Source organism: Cuculus canorus, chromosome 3 (assembly GCF_017976375.1).
Source record: "Cuculus canorus isolate bCucCan1 chromosome 3, bCucCan1.pri, whole genome shotgun sequence".
Lineage (NCBI taxonomy): Eukaryota > Metazoa > Chordata > Aves > Cuculiformes > Cuculidae > Cuculus > Cuculus canorus.
The window spans coordinates 88,602,686-88,627,789 of NC_071403.1; the positions used below are offsets into that span (position 1 = coordinate 88,602,686).

The 25,104-nt window shown below is 43.9% G+C and overlaps 1 protein-coding gene and 1 pseudogene across 2 annotated transcripts in view; one reads left to right on the plus strand and one right to left on the minus strand.

Moving 5' to 3' along the window:
• The first annotated feature begins 332 nt into the window (after positions 1-332).
• On the plus strand, positions 333-7,269 carry LOC128851651 (carbohydrate sulfotransferase 9-like; annotated as a pseudogene).
• A 138-nt stretch (positions 7,270-7,407) lies between these two features.
• Positions 7,408-25,104, minus strand: part of XDH (xanthine dehydrogenase) — a 54,292-nt gene continuing 36,595 nt past the window's right edge. Inside the window, exons 24-37 of one of the 2 annotated variants that reach the window (XM_054061808.1) lie at positions 21,974-22,061; positions 21,255-21,341; positions 19,652-19,843; positions 19,038-19,183; positions 18,414-18,495; positions 17,771-17,866; positions 16,901-17,029; positions 16,182-16,256; positions 15,283-15,335; positions 14,053-14,167; positions 13,360-13,425; positions 12,768-12,956; positions 11,343-11,510; positions 7,408-10,380 (exon numbers count right to left, since the gene is read on the minus strand). In XM_054061808.1, coding sequence (XP_053917783.1) covers positions 10,330-10,380; positions 11,343-11,510; positions 12,768-12,956; positions 13,360-13,425; positions 14,053-14,167; positions 15,283-15,335; positions 16,182-16,256; positions 16,901-17,029; positions 17,771-17,866; positions 18,414-18,495; positions 19,038-19,183; positions 19,652-19,843; positions 21,255-21,341; positions 21,974-22,061 — 1,537 coding nt within the window. In that variant the 3' untranslated portion in view covers positions 7,408-10,329. The remainder of the gene's footprint in view (positions 10,381-11,342; positions 11,511-12,767; positions 12,957-13,359; positions 13,426-14,052; positions 14,168-15,282; positions 15,336-16,181; positions 16,257-16,900; positions 17,030-17,770; positions 17,867-18,413; positions 18,496-19,037; positions 19,184-19,651; positions 19,844-21,254; positions 21,342-21,973; positions 22,062-25,104) is intronic. The other variant, XM_054061809.1, reaches the window with a different exon arrangement.

The window sequence follows — 25,104 nt, forward strand, 5'->3', positions numbered from 1 at the left end:
GGCCAGCCCAATACTGTCTTCCTCTCAGGATGAGAAGCTGAATAAGAAGTGACAATCACAGCTCCTGCCTGTGGGAAAGCAGGAAGCACCAGAGTTGTACAACCACTCCAAACATTGTCCTACCTGCTCTGTTCCTTGGGTGCAATGTGAACTTTTTCCTTTCCTTTCCTTTCCTTTCCTTTCCTTTCCTTTCCTTTCCTTTCCTTTCCTTTCCTTTCCTTTCCTTTCCTTTCCTTTCCTTTCCTTTCCTTTCCTTTTCCTTTTCCTTTTCCTTTTCCTTTTCCTTTCCTTTCCTTTCCTTTCCTTTCCTTTCCAATAGTTATATGGAAATATATATGAGTTATATAGACAATTCCAATTCATGTCCACTAGGAAGCAGCCAAGCACAGACGCTTTTGGCCAAATATTTGGCTAAAAAGCCAAATATCAGACTAAAGGAGCTGATGTTTACAGACATGCTTCTGTTCAAGCATGAAAGTATTCCTGGTCCAGAGCAGCCTCTGTGACTAAAGCAGTCCTGTGGGCAAGCAATAGGGTAAGTCTGTGCCATGGTGTCAAAGGAAGATGTGCAGCCAAGTTTCTCCACAAGCAGGCAGAAAGGAGCTTGGAGAATTAGGAGATGTGATGGAGAAAAGGCCAATCACTCAGCTTGCAGCACCTTTAATTCCACAAATATCCACTCCCTCCCTTGACTTTTAGGTTTGATTTCAACCCCCTCCACTGAGTGGTTCTCAAAATCATCCTTCCTGAAGGCAAGAGACTTTTCCTGTATACTCTGATGCTCATTCCTCCTCTGGCTGCTTCTGTTTCTGAAAAGCAATGCACCCAACATCACATGTAAACTGTAAATGTCATATGTCCAAATGTCAAAATGTCCAAAAAAAAAGGCAAAGAAGAAAAAAGTTTCCTATCCACTCCTCCTTTACCTGCAATGTAAAAACTTCCCTCACCAAATGAGGCAGCATTTCCCATCACTTTTCAAAGTTCACATTCCCACAAGCACAGGCAGGCACAAAGAGGAGAAAGGAACAAGGTGGGGGACTGGCACACAGGGGGACCTGTGTCCGCAGGTCACAGTCACATAAGACAATACTTTGCAAAATTTGGAACTGTGGGAGGAATGTGGGAAGGCAGAAGATGAGGATGTTTATTAACAAATATCTCCAAAGGGTTTGCTACCTATGAGAAAAAAAAAAAAAGGGAGCCCAAGGCAAGACAGTTGAGCCAACAGTGGGGTTAAATCTGGAAATCTTTATTCAGGAAATCCTACTGCTGGTGCAAAGAAAAAGATAACAGCTTCTCCTCATGTCATGTAAGTAAGAATTTTCCTAAATAAAGTGAAGTCTCAAATTAATTCCCTAATTAATCACCTCATGTAAATTGAATGAAACCTGTGTTTGGGGGACAAGCCCCCGGACAGCTCAGCTGAAGCAGCTACAGCAATGCAGCTGCTCCCCAAAAGCAGCCCCACCCCAAAAGCAGCCCCAAGCAGCTCCAGAGCCCTTTCTTCTTGTTTGCAGGTCACAAAGGCAGAGCAGATGCTCTCCCAAAAGCCCCATACTAATAAAGCTTTATAACTTCTGTTACCTTGCAGTGCAAAGAAAAGAGGATTTTTCACTATTTTTTCTGTTTAAAAAAATTAAACTGCATTTCTTCCTAGCAGTTTCAGCTGTACTTTTGCTTGCAAGGGCTGTGGTTGGGGCAGACCTTGCTGAAATATTTTATATTTTAATGCAGGAAGGCAAGTGCTACTGCCATCTGCTTAACTAAGATAACTTGCAGCGTTCTTTCTGCTCTTTTGTTTATTAACCTTACTGCAGAACACTAACAAAAAAGGACCTCCTTGTGCTCAGTCTGGTGCACTGGTGGTTGGATGGGCTGCTGCAGCAGTCCCTGGAGGGGTCTGCTGCTCAGGTGTGTATCTGGAGAGGGCACACTTTTGGGAGCTGCAAAGGAGAAGCGCTGCTGAGCACCAGTTTGGTCACTCAAAGCAGGGAAGGTGCTTGGTGTTGCCCTCCACACCAGCTAACCAGTGCTGGGGAAAAAGCAGGATACGCTGCCTTGCATAGAGCCCTGCACTGCAGTAATTTCCTGATGATCATGAAAGCCATTGTTGGTTGGTACGCAAGTAGCACTGATTTATGGCCTCAAGTTGTACCAGGGGAGGCTTAGCTTGGACATGAGGAAAAACTTCTTCACTGAAAGGGTTACCAAGCGTTTGAACAGGCTGTCCAGGGAGGTGGTTGAGTCACCATCCTTGGAGGTATTTAAAAGACGGGTAGATGAAGTGCTTAGGGATATGATTTAGTAGTGAACAGGTACAGTTGTACTCGATGATTTCAAAGGCCTTTTCCAACCTAGTGATTCTATGATTTTCAGTTAATATTTATCTTTCACTGAGGCATCTTCCTGCTGTAAGACCCATCAGGCTGAGAAGTAAGTCTCTGCAGCTCAAAGTAAAATGCATGTCTTCTGGTGGAAATGTTGACCTTCCATTCCTGCTCCCACACACCTTAACCTCAGACTGTACTCTGCTTCTCCTGCATTTGTGGGGGACAGGTTGCAGGTGCATATTCAGCAGGGTCTGTCTGCAACACCTGATCTCATAACATCAGGATCCCGTGACCTGGAGGAAATATATCCTCCTTGCTGAGAGATGAAAAGCATTTCACGACTTTTCCCAGATCCCAGCAGCTTTCCCAAGGCTCGTAGGAGACACGGCAGACTTTAAAAGTCACATATGTGGTCATTGATGGCCGTGAAATTAAGTTCTTGAAATCGCAATGGGGAAGAGTTGCATACAGCCCCACTCCACTGCCAGCCCGGAGGCAGGCAGGAGTTTCTTGAGCGTTGAGCACCCTCTGGTGGGAAAATCACGGTTGTCCAAACAACAAAAAAAATCCAGCCGTGGTAGAAGACTGGGCTCCGGAGGAGGTAGGTTTCTGTCTCACTGGGTTGCTTCACTGCCAGACCACCATGCAACTCCTTGCACTTACACCCATTGGGCACTGTGTGGCTCATCACCCTGCTCTGTTCTGTGTGCTCAGCATACCCGCTCGCTCTCCCCGACCTTCGAGGTAGCAATCCCTTCTCCTTTGGTCTCTATAGTCCCTCACAGCTGCAGGGTCTTTCAGACAAACTGCATCCCTGCCACGTGCCAGCCCGTGGCCAGCTGTCAGAGAGACACCGCTAGCAGCAGGCAGCAACTCTCAGTATGAAAACGCAATTTGTAAACAATTACTTCCTGATTTTGAAGACATTGTAGCCATGCTAATCAAGGGGCTGGACAGGGACAGGTCATGCTCCCCAGGCTGGTGCAGACACCTTGGTCTTCATGATTTGTCCCACTCCCCAGACAGGCTGCAGCTCCTTGGGGAAGGGAAGGAGCAGCATGTGTGCCCCTTTTTCAGTATTAATAGGGGACTCTGCTTTGCCTACGGCAAATGGCTGCTCTCACAAACCAAGCAGCAGTCACAAATTTGAAGCAGCCACCAGCAAAAAATTCAGTGTTTCCAGTTCCTGTCTAGTCATAGACCTGCCACATGACACTGGAAGTACTCACATCACTTCCCTTTCCAAAGCTTCTACTTTAAAAGACCGACAAGCATCATGGAGGCAGGGCCTATGGCTCAGCAAATGCTTGCTCAGCCCAAGTCCTGGGGTACACAGCTCCTCACAGCAGTGTTCCCCTGAGCAGTACTTCACTGAGCAACAAAGCCAGCAGAGAGCAAGGTGTAGCAGGGGAGTGGGGACATCTCACTGCACTGTCTCCACAGGATCCTGCATGAGGCTGTGGGTTCAGGGCTCATTTTTCACAGGGACTACAGTTGTCTGGCATGGCCCATTGTTGAGGAAAGCACAGATGTTGAATAAAAAGGCAGATTCTGCCTCAAAAGCTCATGTTGTAAATGTAGGGCATGAAGCACCTTCTCAGGCCATTTCCTTCCCCTAGCTGAGCTGCTGCTCAAACAGTACTTTAACCTAGCTGTGGGTGTGTTTCCTCTTAAACAAACACAGGAGCCTCCCCAGCACCCTTCCTCCATGTCCCCACCTGCCTGCTGGTATGGTGTTTGACTCACAACTCTCCAGTAGCACCTGAGAAATGCATTTCCTTGCCTGCCTCATCATCTTGGCTGCCCTAGGCATCACACCCTTCCTGATGCTGCCTCTCCAGAGCCCAGCCACCAGCCAAGGAGGTAATGCCTGGTCACTGTGGAGGTTATGCATGGCTGGCAGCATTTCTGTACTGTAGGGAAAATAACCTGGAGCTTTTTTCAGTGGACAAAATGCCTTCAGCCTGGAAAACACTGTTTGCACAGCCCTGGGGATGGGATAACCTGCAGAGAAATCCTTGCCATGAACCTCTGCATCTATGTTCTTATTGGGAACTTTAATCTCAGGTTTGGAAGTAACTCCCAAAACCTTTGCTAGGAAGGAAGAAATGTTGTTGGGGAGGCAGGAGGAGCAGAGCAATCAGTGGTATCAGTGATTAATGTCTGTCTTGCCTAAGAAATGCATCCCTCCCTTCCAGTCCCAGTCAGTATGGGGCAAAGTTAGCATTAGATTTTTGAACACATTGTCGGTCTAGTGCTGGATGAGACTAAGAGTAGCACAAGACAGCTTCAGGCACCGCTGCATTTATATCTGCACTGCTGGTGTCCTTTTCCTAATTTTAACTGTCCTTCTTTTCCCTGTGTGACAGCCTCCCTGAATATTTTACTTCCCAAGGACTGGGAGAAACCATCAAACTAACTGTCTCCCTAGGACTGCCAAATGCCTACACTAAGCAAATGAGGCAGACCTGTTAATGCTAAAAAAAAATTAGCAAGACAGGCATTCATCCTCTGCATTTGAGCACTCCTCTTCACATTAAAAATAAGAAGAGTAAGATACAAAGCTGAAATCTGAGAAATTAAACTGACTGTTGTAGAGTCTTTTTATTTTTGCCTCTTACATTTGCTTTGTTGCTTTCTCGTTTCTATTTGCTTTTGCCTCTTTATCCACAGGGGAAAAAAATTATATATGGAAGTGATAAAAGAATTCACATCATTTGGATTCCTAAATCACCTTGACCTATTAAGAATAATCTTTTGCATATATTTGATAGCTGATGTTAAACAATTAATAGATGTAAAAGGGTTTGCAGGAGGTAGTATATTTGTAGCTACAAATCAATTTACCACTGCTTGATCTCTGAATATTTCTGACTCTCTTAGGTAAACTCACCTTGATTAAGCTTGGTCAACAATGAAAAGCAAAAAAACAATTTAGTGGAGAATGGGGGTCCATGGCAGAAAAGCTACCCTGGAGATGAAACACAGCAGTTTGAGGAAAGGGGAATCTGGGTGTCCATGACCTCACACATTCACAGGGACAGAAACCTGTTTCCCTAGCAAAACCAAGCACTTTGCTCATCTCCAGTCTCCTACCTTTCTTCTTTGTTCATGCAATATTCTTTCCATACTGGAATAGCTGGAAGAGAGCCTGCCACAGCCTTCCATGTTGGAACGTTGACTCAGGGCAGAGGGCCCTTTTGGGTTTTCCCCACCCCATCTTCAAATGATGTTTCCCAGATGCCTAGGGCCCCAAGGAAGGAAGGATTTCAGTTTGACACTGGGCATCTTCCTTCATGTTCAGCATCTCAGGAAGAAGAGACTGAGAGCTTTCTGCAACCAGCCAGGTAAAGTAACTGCACTTCTGAAGAACTGGCAGGAGAGAGCCTGCCTGCTCTCGAGTTTGAAGGTGAGTGCCAAGTCGGACCTACCTCTACTGCCAAGTGCCATTGACAGGGATGGAGGAACGGCAGCAGTTTTTGGAGAAACTAGAGGAGAAGGAAAATGTGATGTTCCTGGTGCCACTTCCCTACCCTTGGCAGCACACTCCAGAGACACAGCTGAGTGAGTTTAACCAGACAGAGATAGAGGCCTTGTTAGGGTCTTACACCAAAGTGCTGTTTGTCAGGGACACTTTCCAGAGGCTGATCTCCACTTTCATGCAAGGCACAGGCAGCAGTCCTTTCTTCAGCAGTTTTGTTCAGGAGACAGCAGACAGCGCAATGCTAGCATGGCTTGGAAACTGCTTGTTAGCTTCTGCCAGCCCTGTCTTATCCAGTATGACTACTTGGTGATGTTTAGCTTCCTCAGGAGGGAGCTGGCTCATCTGCTGTAGTGGTCTGGGCTGCCTGTGGACAAACCTCCTCCCTGAATTCACAAACACATAAGTGTGGTGGACATAAAGCTGGTTATCAGAGCAAGTGTTCAGTGAGCTGTCCCTCCAACAGAAGGAGCAACTGTCTCATTTCTACCAGTGAGACATTACTGCTTTCCAATTTTCTAGCAGTTTCTGTCAAAAAAACTTGGAATCCTAGAGACTTGGAAGAAATTCCCCAGCTGGAGGGACTCTTTCAGAGAGTGTTAATCTAAATGCAAGCACTTCAAGATACAAGCTGGGTACAGACCCTTGCTCCATAGCTGCATGCAGCACACTTTTCCATGTCGTAGCTCCAGGAGGCACAGCAGACAGCTGAGAAAGAGCACTGACAGAAACAGGATATCAAAGCAAGCCCAGGCACTAGAATCACATGGTGTTTATGGGTCTTAGAAAACTGCATGACCCCCCCACCCCAACTCTGATGGGGTAAACAGCTCTCAGTAAAACTAACATTATGGGGTAGGGCAGGTGGGACTTGCTGCTAATCACAACAGCAACCCATACATGCTCTGCCTGCACTGCTGTTTCCTACTCTGGGCTCCCTTTTGCATCTGAACTAAGGTAGGAGAAGCTGGGAACCCGTGTGCCAGTCAAAAAAGCCCCGGTCTGGGGGTGCTGTCAGCACTGTGGAGCAGCAGGTAATGGGACAGCAAAGCCTCCCCTTTTGGGACCCCAGAGAGGTTTGGCAATGGCTTCTGTGTTCAGATATAGGAAGTGCTCCCAAAAGAAAATATCACCTGGAGTCTATCTACTCTGCAGAAATAAGTGAGATATGACACAGTGTGGCACACCCTTCTGGGGAACCACTGGTGATGTTCAGAATCCTTTCATATTCAGGGAAGGCCAGGCCAGTCTGGCCTAGCCCATGTTTTTATCTGTTCTTTGTGAACTGTTTCTGTTTTATGACCTCACACCTCTTGAGCGTTTAGGCTCAAGAGGGACCCAGATATGATGCTTGCTTCAGACATAAGTTTTGAGCATGGGCCAGGCCTAGCTTCTAGCTCTTCTCACTAGCAATGAGACAAGAATATGGCAGGCTGGACCAGGTACCAGCCAGCCAGCCCTACACCTCATCTCAACAAATATAGTGGGCCCAGTGAAGATGGCTAAAGCATGAGGATGCACTGCCCTTTGTAACACCAAGGATGAGCTGAAATCATCCAGCTTTCAAATCATGAAGGACTTCTACCACAGCACTAGTTTCTACAATATTTTTTAGCTTTATTTTGCAATATTGTGACATTCACAGAGAATTCCACATACATTCATGTGACAAAGGCACTGATTTTACAGTGCTTGTTAAAGAACGATAGTGAAAACTGTTGATTACAACTGACCTAAAACAATTACTGAAGACTTGGCCTCCCTCTCTCATGAAAGGACATGCAATTAATAGCAGTAAGACATCAGATCAGGTGGCATCCTTTCACCCTTCCACAAAGTATCTAGCTACAGTAATTATTACTTAAGTGCCTTTATTGTGCATAATATGTTACATTTTAGCAAGATGGCATAGTTCCTTTTCTGAGGATACAGTTCTGGAAGGAGAAAAGCAGCAAATCTCCTATTACGTGTTACATTAGAATCATGCATCCCTACTGTATTTCACTGAAAACTACTAGGAAAGGAACATTTTTCTCTTCATAAGTAGCTTTCCCTTCTTCCTCAATTGCAAGCTAAAATCCCAAGCAGCAAGATGTGCGTGAAGATCTGATGCAGCACCTCAGAGGACAGTACGGAACAGTCAGAGCAGGAGAGCTGTCCTCTGGCAGCTTTGTAGTGCAGACTACACTTTCAGTCAGGCTACACTAGAGCAGTATTCAGTTCTTCCTCTCAGCCCTCTACAGTGGATCCCAGTCCTTCCCTAAGGTCTTAGTTCCATGGGGAAACAATGTATGAAATGTTAAGACACCAAGAGGCGAAATGAAAACCTCAGTTTTGTATTCCTTAGGGTCTCTGTCCCCCCCACAGCCCAGCCAGCTATTACACTGATCTCACTGTAAATTCCTGTTAGTCTCTAAGCTTCCCTTTTTCATACATCCTCAAAAACAGTTTCTGCAATTACTTTGTAATTACCCCTACTTCCTCTCCTCAGGGGTTTGATCTTATCTACATTCAATTCAATTCCAGTGCACCCCTAAAGGAAGATTTTTCTCCCCTCTATCAGCCAGTGTCTGATGAAGAACAATAAGAGTACCCTGAGCTGGGGCAGGCTTGAGGGCAAGCCTAAAACTGCTAAACCTCTGGGAAACAGAGGTTTAGCAATGCTGCAGCAAAAATGCTCCACAGGCTAAAGTCTACACTGAACCAGTCCACTCTAATGACTGTATTTACACAGAACTTTGTACATCAAACCAATGTACAAAGCGAATAACAAGAGACTTGATAAATACAATTTTTAAAAAATCCACCTGACCAGACAGTCACCACAGCAAACCCATTCTGAAACTATGATAAAGGTGTTCCCAGAACTATGGGGTATAAAGAGCACTTAGTCATCCTGTTAGTGACATCATGTCTCAGGACCCTCAGAAGAAGCAGGCCTCTTGTGAACATTTGAGACAATGCTGGAAGCTCCTCACTATCACATTCTCTGCCTGTAGCTCTCAGTTTTCCGTACTATCACACATTACATTCCTTTTGCACTTCTCCTTGGCCTGGTTTGGATGACTGTGTTTGGTTATCTCATGAGTTCCAATATCACTTAAACAGTGCTGACATCAGACCCTTACAGACTTTGCATTTTGTATCTCTTCTTGGACATTCAAGAACAGGGATACACAGGCTCCAATATCTGTTCCTGCACACAAATGATCATATTTTCTTCTCTAAGAGGTTTTTTGCATATTGTCAGCCTTCTGGAGAAAACAAAAATGTGTTCTTGCCTAGTACCTCAGAGCTTAAGAAACACCAATATCATATTTCAATTATTAAAAGAATTACACAGCAAGCCCAGCAGGCACAAAACACTTTCTGCAACTCACATGCTCCTTTTCCAGGTGGTAGAACTATAATATTTTAATTTGAGAAACAAATCTACACATTTCCAAACTATATGCCCTGGAGTGCTTCCAAAAAATATTTCAAACTGTACATACATTCTTGGACCTCCTCAGATGGAGTACATGAGCAAAATTTTATATAAGGCAATGGAGTTACATCCTAGGAGTGCAAAAATAGAAAAAGGACATTTTCATAAAGTTTTGGGCCAGAGAAACTGATAAAAGTTTGCACATTATGAGCACGTACAGTACATGGCTGTCATCATCTAGAGAGAATATGATGTATAGTGTTAAAACTGACAGTGACAAAACCTGTGAAGAGAGATACCTACCTCCTAAAAGATAGAGGAAAGTTGTGGAGGTACAGGGGGAAAAGCTTAGCATGTCAAATGAACCTGCATCTTGCTGGAAGTCCTCTTGGTACCTTCAGTTTTTGTCTTTAATCAGGGAAGATAAAGTAGCACGTGAACTAAAAATTCATTAAAGCTCTGGTGTAGACATAGCAATCCTCGTTTAACTTAGGATAAATCAGATATTGGTCATATTTTAGGGTTTTCTTCAGAATCACTTTTGTTGCATAGATAAGACCATCATCATTAGCTAACATCAAAACTCCTCTTTCATCTTCCTCTAGTGTATATTTGACTTTGCGTGCAGAGTGGACACATCAGTGTCCAGCCCTCAGTGCCTCTCATGCCCTCCCTCATCTCAGCTAGAGGACTGCTTTTGCTAGGTTCAATGCATCAAAAGCTTTCCTTAGCATAGTGTCACCAGGTGATTTATCTTTTCCATAGAAGAAAAAGACAGAAACAACCAACCTGCAGCAACCTCCCATCCTTGCAGCAATTTTAAATGAAACCTGTAAGATTTTTCAGTTGTATCGGGATAACATCACCTTCCTTATTCTGCATTTGAACTTAAATCACAGCTATAATCTGGCAGCAATTCCTTCTTCTAGAGAAAACAATGATTGGACAATTAAATGTGAAAGCTCCATGAATCAGTGGATGAGCCACATGAACAGATTATTTTTTTTTCCATTATAGTCCTACTGCCTTGTGGTCCCTCCGGTGCAATCTCAGTTTCATGAGGAGAGTTTGCTCCTCAAACTTCATTTTTACACACGCACAGACCATGGCTTAAAGGTCCCTGGCTCAGCAGGAGGGCACTGTAAGGAGGAGAAAAAAAAAGATAATTCAGCAACAGTAGCAACAAATGAGTGTGCTAGTCTGGGTTTGATGTGCCCCACCACATTCCCTTTAAGGCAGGTGACTTTGTACTGTTGAAGATCTGAACTCATATTCCAGTCTTTCAAAACACAGAGATGTCTGTCACATGGCACTTTTATTAGAGGCTGTGCCTAGCTCTGCCTGGAGGCCCAATGGTCAACAGCTTGTGTGAGTTCTCAAAGCCGTTTCAGAGTCCTGCTCCCCAGAGAGCAATACAAGCACGAAGATATCCAGGTTTTGCTGTTCACCACAGTGGGATTCAAGCTGATGAAAGCCTGGAGGATGCTCACATGGACAGACAGCTGTGTTTTTCTGAGCCAAAGGAATGTGCAAGACTGGGCAGGAACACAGTCCTACACAGCCCTTTCATGACACAGTGACAGAAGAGGAGTCCATGAAAAAACAGTGACAGAGTTAAATCCTGCACTCCCTCAGATCATTCCCACAGCCTCCAAGAACACTCCTGCAGTCATTAACATTCACCATTTTCAGTAAAACTTTCTCTCCCCAAGAGGCACCACTAAATCACAAATTAGACCTGTAAGATATGTTAGTGGTGGCAATCCCTTAAGAAATGATGGTCAGGAGCATCAGGACAAGAAGTCAGTGCCTTTGTTCTACAGACAGTGCCTTGAGAATGTTGGGTAGGGTGAAGTGCAGCTTCCATGATACCACATGGTAGCTCTTCCTGCAATGGAAGCCCTAGCAATGCTGGCCTGTGGATTTGTCTCTCATTTGGTTAACTGAAGGATAATACCCACTAAATAAAAATCATCTGCTTAAGTAGGGCCACAGCCTCTGTATTTTGCCCCAGTCTCAGACCTGGACCAATGTGACTAGCACATACCCTCCATGTGGGTAGGCTGCCTAGAGAGCAGACTATGAAACCAGAAGCTGTTACCATTTTGGTGAATACATCCACACAAGCATTGCGGATCCTCTCTGGTGTGGCAGGGCTGTCCAGCCTGAACAGTTCACTTAGGCCAGAGTCCTTCCTTGCTGAGTAGATGGCATCTTTAATGGCATAAAACACTGAGGCAGACAGGAACAGAGGTGGCTCTCCCACAGCCTAGACAGAACAAAACTAAGAGTGAGGCTGCAGACCGAAATAGTCCAGGCTCTGGACAAATGATGCTAACAGAAATATGAGCGAGCTCTATGTGAGAGTCAGGCGTTGTTCTCCTTTCTCATTCTTTTGTAATTTCTTGGTCTCCCACATGTAATCAGGAAGGGAAAGCCAAGCCAAAATAGCCCCTCACCTTCAAGATGTAAATCTAAGTCTACCAGATGTGGTTAGTGAGGAAATCCCAAGCTAAACCAACCTCCAAGTCTGCCAGGTGTGATCAGTGAGAAAAGACTGAGCCAAAACAACCCCCAGAACACTTAAAGAAGAGACACTGAGAAAATATAAGCTCTCTAACAAAGCAAGGAAATGTTGTAAAGGAAAAAGGGACTAACCCATTAGCACCATCCAAAATGTGGAAAAAACTGCAAAGGGAGTTCAGATAAGGCAGTGGTGAGTTGTCTGGAGAGAGAGCATGATGATCCCCCACTAGAGGTCTTTGCAAAGCAGCAGAAATGCCTCCCTCGGGGACTACACAAGTATTATCTAGTACTGAAGTCCCTCGCACCCCCCTTTTTTCCTCTTCATTTCTTCATCAACGCAAATCACCCAGATTGTTTGTGTAGATGGATGGAGGGGACAAGAGAAATACTAAGGAGGCAGGCCAGACATATCGAGGTGAAGATGTGGCCTCTCTAAATGCTCTACTGAACTGTAAGTAAATTCATTGATGCTGTACATCCAGCCCCGCTCTATGCAGCCCTCACTAACTGTAGAGAACAGCACTAACTGCATTGGAAACAGCTGAAAGACACATAGATTAATAATGGAGCTCTAAGGGTGACATGAAGACTGCGAAACAGTGAAGAAAGTAAAGCATGAAAACTTAAGACACAAGATCTTAGTATATCATTGGGGAAATGACACTGCTGGAAATGTTATCTCTGGTGCCAGGGAAGGGCATCCAGGGAGCTGACAGGCAGGGCAAAGTTGGCAGCCTCTAGTACAGTAGAATTGGTACAACAAAGCTTCTTTAGTGCTCTCTTATGGACCATCAAGTCAGCAGTGTGCAGGTTATTTCAGTTCTTCCTAACTATAAAAGATACTGTACATATTTCTGGTAAGGAATGGGAAAACATCCTGACCCCAGAATAAAGCCAGCATAGCAAGATTAACTATTTAGACACATGCATCATTACTTTAGCACACTTGGCTTCACAGGATTATAGAGCAGTAGGAGGCCCGCAGATCTCGCAGGTATACCTTGGATGAATAAACTGCCTTGCTATTTGGACAGTCACGAAGAAGAGACACATAGAATTCTGTTGGGACATCTCCGAATGCTGGGATTTTATACATCCCAGGCCCCCGAGTGTACAAGTTCCCTTCAGGAGAATATCGCAGCTCCTCCATGGTGAAGAGCCCAAGGCCTTGGACAAATGCTCCTTCTATCTACAAACACATCCAAGAAAGGTTACATTTTCTTTTTTCGTTCTTGTTCAGCACAAGAATAAACAGCAATGGTTTCCACCAGCGTTTTCAGCCCTCTCCTCCTGACTAATTTCCCACTTTTCATCTCTAAACCCTTGTCCCTTTTGCTGAATACAGCTTGGCACCTTTGCACAGTTCCTTTTTCCGATATATGTGTGGCTTCATTTCCCTCTCAGATAAAGCAGTTTACAAACTGGTCAAACTGGTTTTCATAGCTAGCCTAAAATACCTCAGTGGATAGCCAAGTTTAAAATGTACTGTTGGCAAAGGCACAACCTGGAGAGGGATAGAGGCTCACATAGAAAAGCATAAGAGTAGTGTGATTGCTTTAACACGGTGGAAATCACAACAGTATTTCACATACCTGTCCTACATCTATGGCTGGGTTCAAACTGGTACCAACATCCATAACAATGTCTGTGCGAATGTTCTAAAAGGCAGAAATACAGAATAAATCAGCACAGAACACTGAAACTGGTAAACCGTAGTGTTGTATGAGGAGGAGTAATGTATCCAACCACTACCCAGAGCAGAAAATCTCAGCTCAACTCTTCATAGTGACTTTTAATCTGAGTTCATTCCTAAAGTAAATCAAAGGAACTCGCTGCAAGCTTTCCCCAGACTTCCAATTGACCCAATTTATATTAGTTCCAAGTTGTTAGCACTGGTGCTCTGAAATGAATTGGTTTTTATTTTTTCTTTCAAAAAGTCTTCAGTGCTATTTTTAATTATTAGCTCAATTTCAATAATATATTTGTGTTCTTTTGTGCCAACACAGTGCTGCTATCTCTTACTTAAGCAAATCCAATAACTTTTGCAATTCATTAAGCCTCCTAATACCCTGCAGGGTACATAATTATCTTTTTTCTATACTTTATGGATTATTGCCTTGTGGAGCAGAGGAGTTAAGAAATTTACCAAAGGATACACCAGACCAATGACAGAGCTAGGAACAGGCTGACAAACCTGTTAAAACAAACCTAGTATTTGTTTTGACTCCTTGTGAATGTTTCCTTCACTTAAACATAGACTGCTTATTTACTGTTGACCCCCTCACCTTGTGGTCACCCGTAAGGCAGTCTATCTCAACTTCGGAGCAAGCAACACCATAACTGAAGTAGCAGAATGGCTTCCCCTCATTCTTTTCGAAGTCGTAGCCGAGCTCAGGAATTCTTGATACAAAAACAATAATCAAGCCACATTTCATTCTTTGAGCAGTTAAAATGAATACAAACACATCGCAGCTTATAAAAATGCTTATTCACTTTTGCTTCATCTCTTCTATCAAGCCCATGCAGAAATGAAAAGTGTAAACAACAATAAAGAGACACCCAATAAAGCTGCCCTCTGTTCCATAAACTAGCTGACACTAGCAGACTATTTAAGCCATCTTTATTATGGCAGGGCTCATGATTACTATTATGAACCAATTCCCATTAATCCAATAGCGAATCTTTTGCTTTTACAGCGCAGTTGAACATTTCTTGCAGGTCATTAAATTTAAGAGTCTAATCAAGTTGAACCAGAAACTGGATTAAGCTAAGAACTGATTTTAAGTACAGTTCATTGCAAACTTTGTATCTGGCTACTTGCACTTCATCTGAAAACCGGTTTATTAAAATGCTGACAGAGAAAACCACATTTTGGAGATGCAACAGAAATGAGATTGTGTTATATTTTAGTCCTAAACAGGCTCTTCTCAACCCTGTGTTTAGTTTTTTATGTCAATCTCTCTGCCCAAAAAAACGGTGGATCTTTTTTTCCTCCAGCAGTAAAGCTAAAAGAAGTGCCTCACTTCAGAATTGCACAGGAACCAGCAAGAGTGGGAGAATTAAATTGAAAACACTGGTGTCTTCTCATGCCACGACAGACAGGATGCCACTCCATCCGATTGCCATATATAAGCAGCTTTGTCCTCCAGGACAACCCCTGCTCCCCTTTTCCCTGCATGACAATTCTAGTGCTAAGTCACAAGAATGACAAAAAGCAGAGCCACAGGCAAATCTATGGTTTCATTTATGCCTCCTCAGACCTAAGTGAGCAAGAGTGAAGTTAAATCTACTTCAGATTTACATGAGATCTGAGCCTGGCCCCAAGAGCTGTGCTTATCAGGAACCAGTTCTATCCAGCTAAAGCAGTGTTAACTTCAGCTTTACATTTCTAGGTAGTAAAAAGGGCATGTGGCCCTAAGTTAGAGCAGTGGTAGGGGATAAGGGATATTAATCCTTCCAGAATTTCTCTGGATTCCATTAAGAGCTGTGGCTCTGCAGTGTGAATATTCACTTACCTATAAAACCCCGTGGCTGACAAGCTAATGCAGTCCTCATAGGCAGCTTTAATCTGGTAGAGTGAACAAGAGTTTGAAAACAGTGATTGTCCAACCAGTCCCTGCAAAATAGCTACCCCAAACACATTTCCAGGATACCATGAATAGAAGGTGTCCAGTGACAGACAACTGTCATGCTACCCAGCACCAGCAGTGCCAAGGGAAACATTGTGAGACAGCTGCTTCTCCAAACAGCCCCGTCAGCAGCTACCAAGGGCACAACTTGCCCATTGGCAGAGGGATAAGACTCACTCTTCTTTGTTTGGCTTTCAGCTACAGGTTAGATTTTCAACCTCAGAGACAAAGGTTATACTGACAATCATCTTGACTTCGAGTCAGACCAGGGGAAATCCTATCCTGACTTGCAAAACACAAAGTCAACATTCCTCCCATGAAGAGAAGAGCTTGGATCTGAAAATGGCCCAAGAGCCTTACAGCACACCAGTCTTTTACTCTTGAGGGTATAGAGACATATGCAAGGAGCATAACAGGAGGTGGATGGCAGCTCCACAAAGAGTTATCTTTATCACAGAATCCCTTTACTAAAAATCAGGCTTCTTCCTGCAGCCTGACTACAAAGACGTATGTAACCACTCAAAACTTTTATTTGGTTAAGATGTCATAGGCAGGACCCAAGATCTGGAGAAATCTCAGTATTAAAGCCATAACTGATGTTTTGAGGATGACCTCTTGCAAGCTTTGTTTACATCCTTTGCCAGGTTTCCGTTTCACTGTCTTTGCTCAAATCTTTGCTAGTAATATGCAGAAAACCTGGAGGATACACCTGCATATGAGGTTTGCCAGTTAAAACAATCTCTGACAATGCCCCCTTGTCTCATGACAGATATAAAACAGCTTACCCAGTCTTCCCAGGATCCTTTGGGATTAGACTGTTTGATCGGCTCAATTCTTTTTAAGATAGTCTGACATGCATTCTAAAAACAAAGAGAGAAAGAAGAAATATTATAAGATTCAAAAAGTCAGTTTACATTATTATATGGCAGTTTCAAAGATCCTTTTGTTTAAATCAATTTTTCCATTAGGACTTTGACATATCATAAAAAGGAACAAGGTTCACTAACAGAGATCTTGCTATATAGGAAGAAACATTAACTGAAAAGGTTTGTAAAACAGATTGGCTGTGCTGATAGAAGGGAATTCCAAATACAGCACAGAACTCTCCAGACCATGACACAAAATATCAGAAGTCCAACCCATTTATACAGTAATTTCATTTGTACCCAGGCACAAGAGGACACATTAGCACATCTAACAAGATGATCCTATAACATTGAAAAAAAATAAAAAAATGACCATTCTCGCCAAAATTCAGTGTGCTCAGACAAGTATTTCAGAACTACAAAAAGACTGAAGAAGAGTTCCAAACAACTTGAAAAACAGTCATTCTTCATCTAACACCATGGTAGTTACAGTGAGTAAAGAAGTTATGAGGTATCCTTGTCCTGGAATTGCCTCTTGATGGTTATGTTTTCTCTAGCAATAGAAAATACACATCAGCTCTTCATGTTCTCAAGTCCCAGCTTATAGCCCACTAGTTTAAATAACTCAGCTTCCATACATGGACGGCCATTCCATTGATGTCCGCGCTGACAGATGCGGCAGTTGGAGAAGTATTTGGAACAGTGTTTGTGTTGGTCTCACTGATGTAAATTTTGGAGGTGGAAATTCCCAGTGACCTGCTAGCAACCTGCAGAGCAAAGGTAAGCAATTGGTAAGCAGCTCCTGTTATACACGAGCATTATTCATTCATTGCTTATCCTGCTAGGATCCACACTACAACCTCTCCCGTGCTAAATTTCATTTTTCTTGAAGACTCAATTGATTTGGCCACTGAGAGCTAGCCAGAACATTGTTAAGTTTGCCCTTCACAGACTGAATGTGTGCATGCACATACATGTAAACTTTTCCCACAATGACAGGCATTCACTTCACCTTACTTCACTTCCATGAGATTAAATTCTTCTCTCAACTATTGTAAGAATCAGAGAATAAATAGTCCTATTAGATTTTCCTTTCATTTCTCTTCTGTAGCAGTGTTGCTCCCTTAGGCCTTTTTTAACTATACAGGTGTTAGTATATGGAGATAAATATGTTTGAAATATGACTAATTTTTGTACAAATTACATGTAAACTGTAATTTTATGGGATGAAAAGAAATCGCCAAAGAAGCTAGATGGTAAAATGCATAATCTACATAATAAGTGTTAAGATTATGAAGATTCTAATTCTGATACTCAATTACTCTCAATTGTAGTAACACTCTGGAAATCTAACACTGCTGCTGAAACAATTAAGAAGAATTAGCAATGATTTGTTACTCTGCGCATGCACACAGAGGAAGTGGCAAGCTGTCCAAGGAAACTCTATAGAGTGAGTGCAATTTTCCTGAAGAGATGTCTCTTTCAGTTATGTCAAAACTCATTGGTACCTGGATCATTTTGGTGTGAAGTCCTTGACCCATCTCAGTCCCACCATGTGTAAGTAATACAGAGCCATCAGTATACACATGAACCAGAGCTCCAGCCTATAAAGGGAACATTAATCCAAGAGTCATCACAAATGAACTAGTGAAGCAGTTGGCAGACTTCAGTTACAAACTACAGAGAATGAATTTCTAACTAGATCAAAGTTGTTCTTTGGTGTAATTAAAGCCACAGGCTTATATCTGAGGTAAATTTGGCTTAGTGTCACCAACTCACTGGAAGTTCCAATGGCTTGGCAAACCTCAGACAGTGTTTTTGGCTCAGGAAACAAGTGAAGTAACCCAAACCTGACTCTGTCAAAGAGACATGTACCCTTCTCCTGAACTTGCTACACTACTGACAATCCATAGGAACAGTGTTTCGACTATTGAGGAATAGAGAACAGGCAGGGAAATTAACATCAGGAAAACAGAAGTGCATCACAGCATATTTGTTGTGTTGTTTATTTTGGCTTGAAAAATGTGTGCTCTTTATTAACTAATTTACTACTACTCTGAAAAGCTCCTCTTTGGCACAAATAGGGGAGGGGCTGGGGAAGGGACCATAATTCTAGCTTCTTTTCTGTAAAGATGAATGACACTTACAGACCTGGTTCAGAAACGGAATGGTGAAGCTGATGCCAAATTTGGTAGGAATAATGCACAGACCTCTCTTCTTCCAGCGATTTTGCCTGCAAGGAATGAACATTATTTATATACTACTGAGGCTTTCATTGCAAATCAACTGTGCTTTCCTCTGACAGCTTGAGTATGAAGCAGAAATGGAATACCCAAATGCAATATAGACTGAGTTAAAATCAGTAATTTTTATGAAAGGTTTGCTTTGTTTATGGGTTCTAACAAGAAGAAATCCAAACTGAAAATGTTCCCCCAAGCACTGTAGAAGCAATTATCTGGACTAACTATTCAGTTGTATATATAAGTCAACTAAAAAAGATCATAAGGCAGTGGAAGGCCTTCATAGACATCTGAAATGTCTAGCTAGAATCAACAGACCCACCGCCCCGTACAAAATCATGTCACACTGGGTCTGATTTCTTCTTTAAGCCGCCAGGTGACTGGGAGAGGTTTCTCTACAGTGAATCTGAAGGGACATTTTTAGAAGTTACTTTGCAAATATACTGGCTTACTTCACATTGCTCAAGTTGCTAAAAGTTCAGAAGTTGGTAGGCAACAGGTATATTCAGTAAATAGACAGCTCCAGAACACCTACTTGTTGAATTCTTCAATTAGTTTCTTCCTGGCATAATAGCTAGAACTTGACAAACATTCATCCCAGCATCTTCGTAGAGTAAATCCCTCCAGCTTTTGGTTAAAATGAGTCAGGTCTCCTTCATTATAAAGATTCAGCCTCCGCACCTTCCCAAAAAGACATACAAAGGACATGCCATGTTTACTGCCACAGACTAGGTTTTTTTTAACGAAGGGGATCAAAACCACATTGGTTCCTAGATTTACTCCTCTGCTTAAACTACAGAACAGTAGAATTAACAACCATATATGTGTTATGGGAAAATGGGAACTAAGGTATAAAGGCTGGGAATATTCAAGAGAGACTGTGACTTAAGATTGAGGAACCTAGTACCTTTGGACTTTTTTTTTAATACCTGTCCTTAAAGCAGGTGTTACACAATTGATGCTAAGGGAATTTAATGAAGGAGAAGATAATCCATGCTATAATGTGGTTGTCATACACATAGTTTGAGATCCTACTAAGGTCTTACCAAAAAACGAAGCAAAACTTTGTATGCTTAATAATTTTCCGTGGTTGTTCTCAGAGCTTGCTCAAAGGTAGCACTACCCTGAAATGTGTCAGTGGATCTGTACCTCCTCAGGTTGCAGGCCACACTTCTGAGCAATGTCGCTCATCCAGCACTCGGCAATCATCATCCCTTGGGGCCCTCCAAATCCCCGGAAAGCTGTGTTGGAAGGCAAGTTGGTCTTGCATACAATACCCACACTCCTGACATTGGGGATGTTGTATGAGTTATCCAAATGTAACAGGGCTCTGTCCATAACCTGGTGAATAGAAGGAATGGTGGTGGACACATTACATGAATCACATGTCAGACTTTCCACAAACTTCCAAAGCCAGGCTGGAAAGCACCACAGCTAATTTACAACAAACACTTTCTCCTGCACTCTGTATCTCTGCAGACAACACAAACACAACAGTGTTGAAGTGCAGGCAGTGCATCCTTCTGTTTGCAATGAAGCGTCAAGTTGTAACCTCCTGATGAAGAGGACAATAAAGACACTTCTCTGTTGACATTTATAACAGTCATGGTCACCTGGGGCATACTGAGTTTCAGAGCCCTTCATTAAACCTGTGTTAATGCTGAGCCAAATTGCTACTAAAATGCCATTGCCCACCTTGAAGAACCAGAATCTTCTTTTAATTATAGAATAATCTGTTACTAGAAAAGTCTTCCTGGTGTCAAATAACTCAGCAGATGGGCTGTGGCAGTAAGGGCAGCTATATTAAATAAAGATTTTCAGCGGCTATATCTAAACTGCAAGATTTGAGATGTTTGTCTCCTGATTGTCCAGACTAGGAAAAGATCAAAGCTTCTTTCTAGATTATGTTCCCAAATTTCCCTTCCAGCAGCAGCACAGGGAGTAGATTATGCACATCCCAACCTTATTTCAATATGGAACACTTTCCAGTCCCTTGATTCAGACACAGTCAAAAAACCAATTCAAATAGGTCCACTCTCAATCAAACCCTCAGTTTATACAGACACTTGCCTACCATTCTGCTCTGCACAGCACCAGACACATTGCTAGCATCTAATGAAGCTTTGGTAGAGCACTCTTGCAGTTCCCTCCTACTGAAATGGATTAATTTTTGAAGAAAATTTACAAAGACTCAGTGGACTAGAGAAAAGGAACTAGAATAAACATGACTGAAACCAGGCTATTGGGTTGGTCATTCGCATGACAGAAAACAAGAGTTTTTACTCATCAGTGCAAAAATGATCAGAGGCAAACTCAGAACTCAGGTTGATTTTTTTTCCTTAGTGCTTGTGAACGCAATGTTAGCTTTAGCTACTCCTTGTTGATTGAGGCACTCTGTCCTGATCAGGAATGGATGTTCCAGGAATTAGCTTTCCCCAAAACTGGGGAACTATCAGTCAACTTGCATTGTGTAACAAGGTTCTCACCATAGCCCTCTGCACTGTAAAGGAAACTTTCTTGACTCTTTGCCCAATCCAAGTTATTAAAACATTAGTAAGAATTATGTGGTACATGCCAAGGCAGGTCAGTTGGCTCAGAGAACAGTTGTAGAAGCTCCAAAAACCCATCAAAGTCTGTTTTCAGTCATGTTGGAGAAAGATGTGTAAACAATGCTGTAGACAACTCTCTAAAGTCAAAACGTTGTACAGGAAAATATCTTCCACCTAGTTAGTCACCAGAAAATTTTACTTACGCCATAAGAGAGGTCTACAGAGTTGCCCCCATTGCTGTAGTATGACACCTCCAGACTCTTGACTTTCCCATTCTTCATGAAACCAACCTGTCAAAAAAGTTCCCTCAGTAATCAGCTTTCTACAAAGTGTTCTGTTTCACGTTTCCCTCCAAAAACTGAATGGACCTCTTACAGGAAAAAAGGCTGACTGTACTCTACTGCAGCACAGGACAAGCACAGGCAACAGCTGAGGAAGCTTCCCAGTAAAGGGTCCATGAATGTATCTTAATCTTGCTCCACAGAACTCTTCTAAAATAAATGTTGGTCACTTGTCACAGCCATACGTGCCTTAACAGTGTTTTGCTTTGAAAAGCAGAAGCAGTTGTATGGGTATTGAAAAGGAACAGAAGTTAACAAGACAAACCGTAGTATGATACTGTGAACAAATGGGGGGCAGGAGGTGGCCTCTAAGAGCAATGTGAATGTCAACAGGGGCAAAGGCTTGGTTGCAATGAACAGGGAAGTATTTATGCTGAGGTCACAAGAGTGGAATCATCTAGCCCAAAAGAACTTCTGCGGGACTTTAACTGGAAAAATGCTATAATCAACCCAGCTGACCTGATTCATTTGCAGCAGGGGAGACCAGCAGTGAAACACTATTTTTTTACAATACCTTACTACTCTGATATTCCAGCTGACAACACTGAGACAACATGCATTCATTTCTTATGTGTGCATACCTTGTACCTCCCCAGGAAAGGATGTCTCCCACCACTTATCAGCATGTCCTCATCTCGATCCAGCATACACCTTACTGGGCGGCCAGTTCTGTTAAAGGATACATTTATCAGGCAAAGCCTGAAAAGCACAGTACAGTTCCTACAGAGCAAGACTCTCCTATTGTAAGCATTGTCTTTCCAGAGTGTCATTGGGGAGTTAAGGGTAAACTGCTTGGTTTATATGTTTCTCTTTCGAAAATGGCAAGACTGAGTAAGAAAAAAAATAAGATCTTAGAGGCTGAGATCTGTTCATGAAGAGTCTGGCAGAGACTTTTCGCTTTTTCGGCGGCATCCAGCAGCAGGACCGTGAGTACTGCGGTGGAGTGGCCATCTGAGGCGGTGGGGCACTTCCCTGAGACGGGAAAAGCCTACGAAAACCGAAGCGGGATGGGGCGGACGGCGATCGGCTCCTGGCACGCGGCAGCCGACCGTCCCGCGGGGTGCCTGACAGGAGCGGTCCCGGCGGATACTGCGGGAGATTTAAAAACGGTCCCTTGGGAGCACGGCACGTTAGTATAAAGGGAAAGTTCGAGCGGGCAGGGCGAGCAGGAAGGGCTCAGGGAGAGGCTGGTGGCTGGTCAGAGGGGGCCGTGGACCATGGTGGCTACCAGGCAGAAGATTAAAACTGCTCCGGGTGCCGCAGCGAACAGGATGGATGTTGCCACCCAGTCAGAGCCTCAGTGGGTCCATGCAGACCCTGGGCTGTAGGCAGTGCCCTCCTCCCCCACCAGCTCAAGCCACTGGTACCAGCTACACTTGTGGGAGCTGTGCTCGCGTGGGGGAACTCCTTCACATGTTGGCAGAGCTGAGGGAGGAAGTAAATAGGTTAAGGACGATCAGGGAATGTGACAGGGAAATAGATCTTTGGAGCAGCGCCCTCTCACAAACTCAGCAGGCTGCTGGAGTCAGTGTGGCTAAGCAGCTCCATGCTACAAACTGCAAGGCTGGGGGATCAAGAGATGAGGAATGGCAGCAAGTTCCTGTCCAGCGCAGGAAACCTGCTTCCCCCACCCAGACAATAAACCCCCAAATCACCCTCAAAAATAGATATGAAGCACTGCAGGTAGAACCTATCCCCAGGGAAGAAGAAGATGGCTCCCACAGCCTAGAAACATTCCCTAGGCTCCAGCATCCTCAGAGGACCTTAAAAACATTCTCTATTAATAAAAAGAGGAGAGTGATTGTCCTAGGGGATTCCCTTCTAAAAGGAGCGGAGGAACCCATCTGCAGACCGGACCCGCTACACAGGGAGGTCTGCTGCTTACCGGGGTCATCAGTAAAGGATGTCACTAGAAAACTCCCTTCCTTGGTGAAGGAAACGGATTATTACCCCCTGCTAGTATTTCAAATAGGCAATGATGACTTACAGCGCAGAAAGCTGAAAGCTATCAAAAGAGACTTCAGGGCTTTAGGGAGGATGATGGAGGGCTCTGGAGCACAAGTGGTGTTTAGTTCCATCCCAACACTAAGGAATAAGGAACAGGAGGTCAAAGACAAACAGCTGATTAATGCCTGGCTCCGAGCCTGGTGTGAGGAGAGAGGCTTTGGATTCTTTGATCATGGAGTGACCCACGCACCCCCAGGCTTTCTTACTAGGGATGGGACACGCTTGTCTCCCAGGGGGACTAAAGTACTTTCTAAAAATCTAGTTAGGCTCTTAAATAAAGCTTTAAACTAGATGTGAAGGGGGAGGGGGAGGAGACCAGGCTAGTGGGGAATGAGCCTGGTAGTGGGAGTCCAGCGACTGAGATATGGTGTGCCGGGGTGGACCACCAGCACACCACCACAGAGCAAGAGGGGGTGAGTACAGCTGGGGACCGCAAGAATGAAACTGTAACTGTGGAGTTAGTTATTCCAAGGACCAGTCAATCGAGAATGAACTCTCTTCCCTTTACGAGGGCTAAAGGTTCATCAGCCCAGCTGAAGTGCATATACCCCAATGCACGCAGCATGGGCAATAAGAAGGAGGAGCTGGAAGCTGTTGTAGGGCAAGGTGACTATGATGTTGTTGCCATCACAGAAACGTGGTGGGATGACTCATATAACTGGAGTACAGCTATGGGGGGGGGGGGGGTATAAACTCTTCAGGTGGGACAGGAAGGGTAGGAAAGGAGGCGGGGTAGCCCTCTATGTTAAGGAGTGCTTTGAAACCCTTGAGCTGGATTACAGTAAGGAAGGGACTGAGTGCTTATGGGTTAAAATCAGAGGAGCCCACAAGAAGGCAGACATTGTGATGGGAGTCTGCTACAGACCACCCAGCCAAGAGGAGGCAGCTGATGAGCTCTTCTATAAACAGCTGGAGATGGTCTCTAGATCTCTACCTCTCGTCCTAGTGGGTGACTTCAACCTTCTGGATATCTGCTGGGAGTACAATACAGCAGAAAGGAAGCAGTCTAGGAGATTCCTGGAGTGCGTGGAAGACAACTTCCTCACACAACTAGTTAGTGAACCAACAAGGGAGGGTGCCCTCCTTGACCTGCTGTTTGAGAATAGGGAAGGTCTTGTGGCAGATGTGACGGTTGGGGGTCGCCTGGGACTAAGCCATCATGAGATGATAGGGTTTTCAGTTCTAGGTGGGATAAAGAAGGGGATTAGCAAAACAGTCACATTTAAACTTCCAGAGGGCAGACTTTGGACTATTCAGAAGGTTGGTTGGCAAAGTCCCATGGGAGACAGTCCTTCAGGGCAAGGGAGTCCACGGGGGCTGGGTGCTCTTAAAAAATGAAATCCTAGCAGCTCAGGAGAAAGCCATCCCTATGTTCCAGAAAAGGAGCCGGCAGGGGAAAAAGCCAGCTTGGTGGAGCAGGGAGATTTTGGGATGCATCAAAAAGAAGAAGGTCTATGAGCTTTGGAGGAAAGGGCAGGCATCTTGGGTGGACTACAGGGAGGAAGTGAGATCATGCAGGGAAAAAATCAGGAGGGCTAAGGCCCAACTAGAAATCAAATTGGCTAGGTCTCTGAAAGATAATAAAAAATCTTTCTACAAAAACATCAACAAGAAAAGGAGGAGTAGGGAGAATATTCAGTCCCTATTGGATGCAGAAGGAACAACAGTGACAGGGGATAAGGACAAGGCTGAGGTTCTTAATGCC